The 10,388-nt window shown below is 43.8% G+C and overlaps 1 protein-coding gene across 1 annotated transcript; it reads right to left on the bottom strand.

Annotated features, from left to right (window-relative positions):
- Window positions 1-1,142: 1,142 nt before the first annotated feature.
- Window positions 1,143-7,521, bottom strand: EEF1A1 (eukaryotic translation elongation factor 1 alpha 1). The gene is made up of 8 exons (XM_027972283.3): window positions 7,489-7,521; window positions 6,378-6,555; window positions 5,940-6,119; window positions 5,528-5,824; window positions 5,297-5,447; window positions 4,933-5,189; window positions 4,615-4,849; window positions 1,143-4,513 (listed from the first exon to the last, which is right to left on the bottom strand). Exons 2-8 carry the CDS (start codon window positions 6,519-6,521, stop codon window positions 4,389-4,391), a joined length of 1,389 nt encoding a protein of 462 aa, XP_027828084.1. The 5' UTR covers window positions 6,522-6,555; window positions 7,489-7,521; the 3' UTR covers window positions 1,143-4,388.
- Between the last annotated feature and the right edge of the window lie 2,867 nt (window positions 7,522-10,388).

Raw genomic sequence — 10,388 nt, forward strand, 5'->3', positions numbered from 1 at the left:
GGGCTTTCTTGGAAGCTCAGCTGGTAAAGAATCCACCTGCAATGCAGGAGACCTAGGTTTGATCCTTAGGTTGGGAAGATCCCCTGGAGAAGGAATAGGCTACCAACTCTAGTATTCTTGTCTGGATAATTCCATGGAGAGAGGAGCCTGGCAGATTACAGTGTGTGAGCTTCCACAGTCAGACACAACCGAGTGATTCACACCCACAAGGCTTCTGATTCTATGTAATTGTTACAAAGTAGTGCAACGTTTTCACATTTTTCAACTCAGTAATTTTTACTTATCCTTTAATATCTCAGCTATTTCTGACAAATAACCTTCTCTAAACAATCTAAATTACATCCCTTTCACATTTGCTGCTCACAGCATCCTTCTTTCCCTTAAGAGCATCACCAGAACTCAGAATTTTACCTACTTAACTCAGTATCTAGATCCCCCAGTAGACTGTCAACTCAAAGAGCACAGCCTTTTATCTGTTTTGTTCACAATCCTATCCCAAGTGTGTGGAACAGAATAGTGTCTGGCGCCCCTGTCCTAGAGTCTCAGTGTAACACTTTAGTCACTCAGTCGAGCCCAACTCTGCAACCCCATAGACTGCAGCCCACAAGGCTCCTCTGTCCATGACATTTTCCAGGCAAAGATACTGGAGCAGTTTGCCATTTCCTTCTCCAGGGAATCTTCCCAACCCAGGGATCGAACCCAGGTCTCCTGCACTGCAGATAGATCCTTTACTGAGCTACAAGGGAAACCTTATTCAAATTAATTTTCATTAAAAAATAAATCACATCAAGGACTTCCTTGGTGGTCCAATGATTAATAATTCAGAGGATGTGGATTCGATCCCTGGTCAGGCAACTAACCCTATATGCCACAACTAGAGGGCCCCTAGCTGTGCTACAATGGGAGATAGTGATATAACTAAGATCCCATGTGCCACAACTGAGACCCGACAATAACAGCCAAATGAATTATTTTCAAAAAATTCGTATCAAAATAAAACTTTACTTCACCTAAATTACTAACGGTTCACTGAAAAATTTTAGCAGTTTCTTAAAAAGTACACACTTGCCAAGAATAAGCAATCCCACTCCTTGGTTTTTACACAAGGAAAATGAAAACCTATAATCACACACAAACCTATATGTGAATGTTTAGTGGTTTATTTGTAATTATCCAAAACAACCAATGTCCCTCAGCTGTAAACAAGCTTATAGTTATTAAAAAGGAACAGATTACTGATACATGCAAAACAGATCTCAAAGGCATCATGCTATAAAGAAACCAGATTCAAAGGCTACATATGATTATCAACTCAGGTTTCTGACACTGCTGCAAACAAAACGGGAAAAGAATATAGGTCAGTAGTTACGAAGAATAAGAGGTAGAGAAGAGTGATTGACCACACAGGGGCATGGGGAATTTGAGGGAGGGGGAAAGGTGATGGGAATATTCTATACCATGATTGTGGTAAATACAGTATTTTTTGGTAAACTTTACCAAAACTTGCAAAACGCTTTTACAGGGTAAATTTTAGGTTAAGGAACCTCAATGAAAAAAGTGGTTAGAACTTTAAAATATTCCACTAAGTTTTCTATTATTGCTTACTTGAAATATTAACGTGATCTTTGTTCTCACTGAGCACTCAAGGCTTGGGAGATCCATGGGCCTGCTGAAGGTTGTCCCAGGTATATGACAAATTCACTAATCTCACTCATTCCTATTAACAGCAGGACTATGTAGCCTAACCTATTTAGAAAAGACACCCATTACGGTCCTTTCCAAGTTTTCCACTGGATCAGAGGTCAATGACCTTTCAGAAACCATGTGGTTTTTTCTAAATCACTATCACCTGAGCAAGCAATGCAACTTCAATTGTGATTTTAACTTGTCTAGGAAGTTCCCAGAGGCCTGCAAACAGAGGACTCTGATGCCACCTGGGTGAGAGAAGAAAAAAGGTGGTGAGAAGGTGGAAGAAAAAAGGAGAGATGTCATGAAAAGCAAAACCAGGTCAGGAAAAATTTCAGGAACATTGCAAATAAAGGAAAACACATCTCATCCCACCTTCTCATATGGAAGAGCTTGCTCTTCTCTTATCACAAGATTGAGAACTCATGCTGCTCATTCAAGATACAAGGGAACAACTAATATACCTTTAATAATTCCCAAGTGACTGTCTATAGTGCTGCAGCATTTCAAAAGGACATCTAACACCTATCCACCGAAAACATAAAAGGACATCTTGACACACAACTTTTCATCCCTTTTCTAGAGTTGCCTATTTCAAGAATTGTATATAGAGCCAGAAACAGCCTGTGTTTGGCATGAGCTCAATGCTCAACCTAACAAAAGGTAACAAAGGTAAATACTTAATAAAAAAATCTATAGTCCTGTCCTGGTATTATATACCCCATTCTGCAAATTACTAATAATCAAGCTCTTCAGTATATGCAATCTGCTTTTGGGCAGACCAGAACCCAAACAAATGAACTGCTCATGCTCTTGAAAAAACCCCCAAAGCATAATCTGGCCAAAACTCAACTAGACTGCCTATTGTGGAAATTGGATTAAGAATCATTTTTTCAGAAATCATCCTGCCTCTCATTCTGAAATGACACAAGAATTCCTGGGGCCAAGTTTTAACATGATTCCATTTCAACAGCTAGGCAATTTTAAAAATGGGGTTTAAGGTCAAGCACCAGTTAGCTTTATAAAATCTTTTCAGTCAGTTCATATTGGAAAAGGCAACTGTACAAAAAACTGAGCAAAACATTCATCCTGAATCTAGAAATTCATGTTTTAAACTAGTCTGTAGTGACCACCAGTAGGTGGTGCTCACAGAAATTCTGTACAGACAAATCTATGGCTCCAAGTATGCCAACTGTCTTGCTCTCCTTAAACTTACACTTAATGAAAGCTATTTTCTGCAATGAAACCTTCCTTGTGAAGACAAATCTTCACTATTTACTAACAATCTTTATTCAAATCAGTTAACCCCATACCTGTCAAACATTAAGGAACAAGCTAGGGACCAAATCTTTTGTCATTTTAGAGCCCCTACCAATGGCCATATAAATTATTTTTATCCAGGAAAAATTGCAATTAACAATCCACCTGTCTACATTTCACAGGATGCTATTTGCAAAAAAGGCTTCCAGAATGCTATCTGGTGTCACTTCACCAGCTTCAGCTGGATTAATTTTCCTATTATAAAAGCCAAGTTATCAGATACAGAATTACTCAGTTTCTGCAAATGTGTTAAGACTTACTATCAAAACCAAGGTTAACTTAGAATTACATTGCTTATACCCAGAGACCAATTATCAGCTGACTACCTAGCTTTTCCCATTTGTGACCAAGCCCTGCAATTGACAGGTTACAAAATTCCTCTGGTGTTAAGGGTTATTTTCATTCAACTGTCAAATTATAGCAACCTGCAAATGACAACTTTCCAACGTCCTTTCTAGTTTTTTAAATGGCAGTTAACTTTGAAAACATTAACTAGATGAACCTACGCTCAAGACCATACCCTCCTCGCCCATGTAGTTGGTTCTCATCACCCAACCTTGCCCATTAGATAAAAATTCCTATAAAGTTCATTTCTATTTAAGTGACAGGAAACACAATTAGCCTCCAGCATCTTTTATTTTTCCTAGTCTTTTATTTTTCTAGAACCTGTATACAATTAACTCTAGCAGGGCAGTACTCAATACTGTTTAAGCCTCACATTTTAGATTAACCAATTATAAATGTGAATGCACATCCTCATAACTGGAAACTAAATGACTATTTATTCATTTATGTAACCATACAAAATTTTATATGCAACAGGAGCTTCTATACTATAGAATCTGACCTTACAAACTAGCTTACATATAAAACAGTTACTCTTTGCTCATCTGTCCTAACCTAGAAAGTGTTGCACCAATGCTTAAGATGTTATTAAAACAGATGAGCTCTCAACTTAAGGTTAACAAACCTGAAACTCCACCCTAGAAATACAAACCCTTAATTTGAAAATTGTTTTACTAGAAATAGCTTATAAGCAACTCTTACCAAAGTAGTACTATAGGGAATTACAGTGTTGACCAAAAGAAGACACAGGTTTCTCATTAAACTTTTTTTAATGGGTCTCAAATTCTGTGACAGATTTTTGGTCAAGTTGTTTTCATTAAAAAGTACTGATTTTAAAAACTAATAACTTAAACTGCCACACACAAAACATATGGTCCACAAAAACATTCTCCTTTCCTTCTGAAGGTTTTACGATGCATTGTTATCATTAACCAGTCTTTTACTATTAAACTTAAATGGCCAATTGAGACAAACAGTTCTGAGACCGTTCTTCCACCACTGATTAAGACTGGGGTGGCAGGTATTGGGGATAATATTCATTTAGCCTTCTGAGCTTTCTGGGCAGACTTGGTGACCTTGCCAGCTCCAGCTGCCTTCTTGTCCACTGCTTTGATGACACCCACAGCGACTGTCTGTCTCATGTCACGCACAGCAAAACGGCCTATGAAAAACAAACATTGTATTACCATTAGAGACATTTTTCAAACCTTCAGGTTTACTTCTAAAATTTAGTTTTTAATTACACCAGAAAAACATCCTCACCCAAGGGAGGATAATCAGAAAAGCTCTCGACACACATAGGCTTGCCAGGAACCATATCAACGATGGCAGCGTCACCAGATTTCAAGAATTTAGGGCCATCTTCCAGCTTTTTCCCAGAACGACGATCAATCTTCTCCTTCAGCTCAGCAAACTTGCAAGCAATGTGAGCTGTGTGACAATCCAGCACAGGTGCATATCCAGCACTGATTTGGCCTGGATGGTTCAAAATAATCACCTGGAAAGAAGACGTGCATTTAGTTGTGTCTCAAAGACCCTTAAAGTTATAGCAATAAATAAAAACTTGTCTCTAAGTGTTACCTGAGCTGTGAAGCCAGCAGCTTCCATGGGTGGATCATTTTTGCTGTCACCAGCCACATTGCCACGACGGACATCTTTGACAGACACGTTCTTGACATTGAAGCCCACATTGTCCCCAGGAAGGGCTTCACTCAATGCTTCATGGTGCATTTCTACGGACTTCACCTCAGTTGTTACATTGACTGGAGCAAAGGTGACCACCATGCCAGGTTTGAGAACACCAGTCTCCACACGACCCACAGGTACAGTACCAATACCTAAAATAAACGTTTACAGAACTTAATAAATGCCTCAAACGGAGGCCGATAGTATTATACCAACCCAGACAAATTCTAACAAATTCTAATGGTTTTATTCTACTTACCACCAATTTTATAGACATCCTGGAGAGGCAAACGCAAGGGTTTGTCAGTTGGGCGAGTTGGTGGCAGGATGCAATCCAGAGCTTCAAGCAGGGTGGTTCCACTGGCATTGCCGTCCTTACGGGTGACTTTCCATCCCTTGAACCATGGCATCTAAAACAAGAAAGGCTGGGTTACCATCAAACTAAACCCCATTACAGACCTTAAGTCTTAAAAACTTTAAAATCACTTACATTAGCACTTGGCTCCAGCATGTTGTCACCATTCCAGCCAGAAATTGGCACAAATGCTACTGTGTCGGGGTTGTAGCCAATTTTCTTAATGTAGGTGCTGACTTCCTTAACAATTTCCTCGTATCTCTTCTGGCTATAGGGTGGCTCAGTAGAATCCATTTTGTTAACGCCAACAATTAGTTGTTTCACACCCAGGGTGTAAGCCAGAAGGGCATGCTCACGGGTCTGCCCGTTCTTGGAGATACCGGCTTCAAATTCACCAACACCAGCAGCAACAATCAGGACAGCACAGTCAGCCTTTGAAAGAAAACAAATCACATCCTGTTAAACTAAGTTCTTAAAAAGGATCCACAGCTCTGCCAGTGTAAAAACAGACCCAGAGTTATTTTCAGTAGTTTTTAGTCTCACAAACCTGGGATGTGCCTGTAATCATGTTTTTGATGAAGTCTCTGTGTCCTGGGGCATCAATGATGGTAACATAGTACTTGCTGGTCTCAAACTTCCACAGGGAGATATCAATGGTAATACCACGCTCACGTTCAGCTTTCAGTTTGTCCAAGACCCAGGCATATTTGAAGGAGCCCTTTCCCATCTAGAAAGATTAACCACAATTACTTGGTAACTAAAACATGAACTCCAACACGAAATTCTTTTCCCTAACTTGGAAAAAATGCTGGATTTCACTTACAACTGTACACTTAAGTGCATTTACCTTATTTTCAAAAGTTAACTGACTTAGCAAACTTTGCAATATACCTTTTAACTAGTAAGTCTAGACTAGTGGCTAGTTTTCGGAAAATTGCCACTCAAATGCACTTGCTCAGCCAATATTCATTCTAATTTTGCCTACCTCGGCTGCCTCCTTCTCGAACTTTTCAATTGTTCTCTTGTCGATCCCGCCACATTTGTAGATCAGATGGCCAGTCGTGGTAGACTTCCCTGAATCTACGTGCCCAATGACAACGATGTTGATGTGGGTCTTCTCCTTTCCCATTTTGGCTTAGGTTTAACGGTGGTTTTCACGACACCTAATTGGAAAGGGGTGGAGGTGTGTTAAACACTTTAAACCACTGTCTGGAAACTGAAGAAAAAGCTACGATCCAAACTCCAAGGGCAAATTCCAAGGAGCATTACAACCAGTGCCAAGCTGGCCCAACTCAAGTCTCCACCCATAAGCTCCACCGTCCAGATTCCCCTCCCCCACCCCATGTGTAGCTCTAGAACCTCGAGGCATCGAGAGGCCAGGACGGCACCCGGTCGGCCCCGGGGGGCGGGGGTGGGTGTCCCAAAGAAGCGGCGCCAGGCTGGGACCGGGCCGGGGCCTTTGTGCGGGTGACTCACCGGCCGCTCCCCGCCCGGGCCGCCGCGTCCTCCATTTTGAAGCCGTGCAGAGGGGCCGGGGAGCGGCCATCTTTCCGCGCACGCAACTGGTGCCGGGTGGGGCGGCGCTCTGCTCGCCCGGCCGCCACGGCTCTCCCGCCCCGCCTCGGGCCAGCGAGGCCGCGATGGCATGTGCGCGGGGGAAGCCGGCCCAAGTCCTCCGCGCCTCGCGGCCGCCCCCCACCCCAGATCCCGACGAGCGCCGAGAAGCCCATCCTGTCAGCCCCCGGCCGGCCTCGGGGGAACCGCCCCGGCCGAAAACCCGCGGCTGTGTGGAGTTGTTCAATAGTGTGTGTGGCGGCGGGGTGGGGGGAACCGGGCGGCAAAGCGCGGCAGGATCCACACGCAGCGGCCACGGTGCCACAGCCCAGGCCTCAACCCAAACACGAGGCGAAGGTACTGCGAGAAAAGCGCAAGGCCTCGAACTCTCCCCACCCCACCCCACCCCCACCCGCTCACACCCCGAAATTCGGGTCAAGAACATGGTGAAGATGCCCACGGGCGCGGCGGGAAGTACACGCACGCGAAGGCCGCGGCCGTCGGGGGAGGCCGGGCCCACAGAAGCCACACCCGGCACTCACCTGTGTCCTGGCGGCAAACCCGTTGCGAAAAAGAACGTTCACGGGGACTACGGCACTTATATACGGTTCTCCCCCACCCTCGGGGAAAAGGGCGGAGCCAGCACACGACACCACTTTCCCAGTTTACCCCGCGCCGCCTCCACCAGGCACCAGTTCAATCTCCATCCCCTCCCCCAACGTCTCGGGGACCGTAGGCGATGTACGGTCAGCCCACAGACGAGCGCTGGGCGCCCCGCGCATGCTCCTCTAGACCCAGAGGAGGACGAGAGCGGGTCGGTGGGGGGCGGGGACGAGCGCTCCCTCGGTTCCAGGGTAGTGGGAGTTTATCGACGGTCCCTGGGCTTCCCGGGGCAGAGGCGAGTCGTCCTTTTGTATGAATTACTCGCTGCACAGCTGGGGGGTGGGGCGGCGAGGAGGCGGCCGGGTGGGGACATCCAGAAGCTTCCCTCTATACCATTCCCGGTTTAACTGCAGACACCGATATTAGGGTAGCGCTTTAACCGATATTAGGGCAGTCCATCTCGCGTCCCCAGCCTTGCAGTTTCGCGGGTTCCGGACCAACTCCTCGAGCCTCCTGCTGTACCAGGGCTGGTGTCTCACCGCCTCCTACCCTCCGCGCCCCTTCCGACTGGAGAGAAGTCTAAGGCCCGGGGACCCGGGCGGCGGGCGAGGGCGGAGGCCGACAGAGCCGGAGAATCCACGACTGGTTCGGTTCGGAGGCGAGCAGCCGGACGAATATGCTCCAGAGGCGGCCTCTTTGCTTTCGCCATTCATAGCTTTTATTCAAAGTTCATACCACACAGTCACGCCATGTGGTACTCCAGATGTCCAGTTTTTCAGTTTAGAATAGACTTAAATCCTGCAGTTTGCTTTACTTCTAACTCTAGTGTTATTACATTAACGAAATCGTGAGTCTGTGCCTGGTCTTCTGGTACATTTTCCAGTGTACAGTCGTTTGATTGATTGCAAGCATGGAAAACCTAAAAAGAGTTTCTCATATTCAGCCTTTCCACATGATCTCATGTAGAGACTAAGATCTACAGCATCAGCAAGCTTATCCACGCAGTTTACAGTCTCCGACACTGCTGCGAAATCACTGCTTCCCAAAAATGGCCTATCCCGTCTAAGTAAATAGCTTTGTTTTCCCTCATCCTGTTGATTCTAACTACATTTTAGGCATAAATCTAAGGTGAGACTGGATGAGACCTTTTTAGTTTAGCAATAAGGGCAGACTCTCAGAAACACTCCTGCAGAAGAAGCTTTATATTTAATGAGCTTAATTACTAGATCATTTTCTTGGAGAAGAAAATGGCAACCCACTCCAGTACTCTTGCCTGGAGAATTTCATGGACAGAGGAGCCTGGTGGGCTGCGGTCCATGGGATCGCAAAGAGTCGGACACGACAGAGTAACTAACACACATTTTGTCTCTTCTTCCACATATAGCACATCAGGACAACTTTTTCAGCCAATCTGTTAACACAATTTGAGAACCTACTATGTGTCCAGGGCAAAGTGAAACTGTGGCACGTGCAAAAGAAGTACCTCCTTTTGGAGAGGAACCCACAATCAAATTAGAAGAGGAAAACATATATAAAACAGTGGGAAGCAGTTATAGGCAAATTTCCATGGTGTTTACTTTCAATTTCATTCTATAATACAGTTCTTCCAATCCTAGCTTCCAGTCACTTCTCAGAATCCAAATGCCTTTTTTTCTTTATAAAAGAAAGTCTTTTGTTACAGCCTTTGTACACATTCTTTGCAGCCACACATTTCTAAAAATCAAGTTTTTCTTTCTTTATTAGGAGTCTGTAGGCTTGTTTTAGCATTGATATAGTTTTCATGAAAGAAAGTAGGCCATATGAAGTTTCTCTAGAAACACATGTAACATCTGTTTCTAGCAACAAAAGCCTTTTCTATAATGTCTATATTTCTAGCTTTTCTTCTTCCACAAACTCTTTTTTCACAGTGCGTTTTCCTAGTGTCCTTACCCAGTCATATACATGTGGAATGAAATCATCTTGATATGCTAGTCCATGTTTGTAATAAGAAAGATGTAAGAAGTACAAGTGAAAATAAATCACTAGCAATAGAACAATGCAAATACCTCTGCTCTTATTAACTTGGAAATATTAATTAATGGCTAATCTCTTGGAACTATATTCCCACAGTCATATTTGTGTACAACAGTGATATTAACAGCACAGTGTTATTTCATATTAAGATTAGGTTGCCACATTAGATTTATTATTTTACACGCTTCTTTACCATGCTTTCTTTCCATACTCCTCAGATGGTTTAGGTGTGTACATTATTGGAGGTCATACTAACAGGACTGACAACATTTTGGAAACTTTAAGAACCGGTTATTTAGGGACAGGAGGGAAGGAAACAAAGACTAAAGACACCAAAAGTTGAGTATTTCAAAGTTTTACATGAAATCCAGAATTGCAGATCCATCTAATCTAAGAAAGAAAAGTCAAAATGAAAGCAGATATTGGTAAGAGGAAAACATCCAATATAATTTCAGTTTAGAAAAAAATAAAAGTGAGACACATGACCTCTGTAAAATAGGCACAATTAATTGAAAGTTGTCCCCAAGGCCTGAGCCTGCGGATCCGTATATACACTTTATAAATACCTTCCAGAAAAGTCCTTCAAAATAGTTCTTAAGGAACTGCAAAATCCTACAATAGTCCTTGATTGATCACATAAGTGACCTACTGAGCACCACCGACCGGGTGCTCTTAGTCCTGCTGCGCTAAGGGCCGAGACTTTAGAGAACAGGAGAGATCTCGAGCCACAGAGCGAGTTAGGGTTAGACGGCGGCCCCAAGCCGCTGCTCGGAGTAGAGCCCACGTCCGTGCTCCGGGTGGACGCAGAGCGCGGCGGGAAGCGCGT

This window comes from Ovis aries, chromosome 8 (assembly GCF_016772045.2).
Source record: "Ovis aries strain OAR_USU_Benz2616 breed Rambouillet chromosome 8, ARS-UI_Ramb_v3.0, whole genome shotgun sequence".
Classification (NCBI taxonomy): domain Eukaryota; kingdom Metazoa; phylum Chordata; class Mammalia; order Artiodactyla; family Bovidae; genus Ovis; species Ovis aries.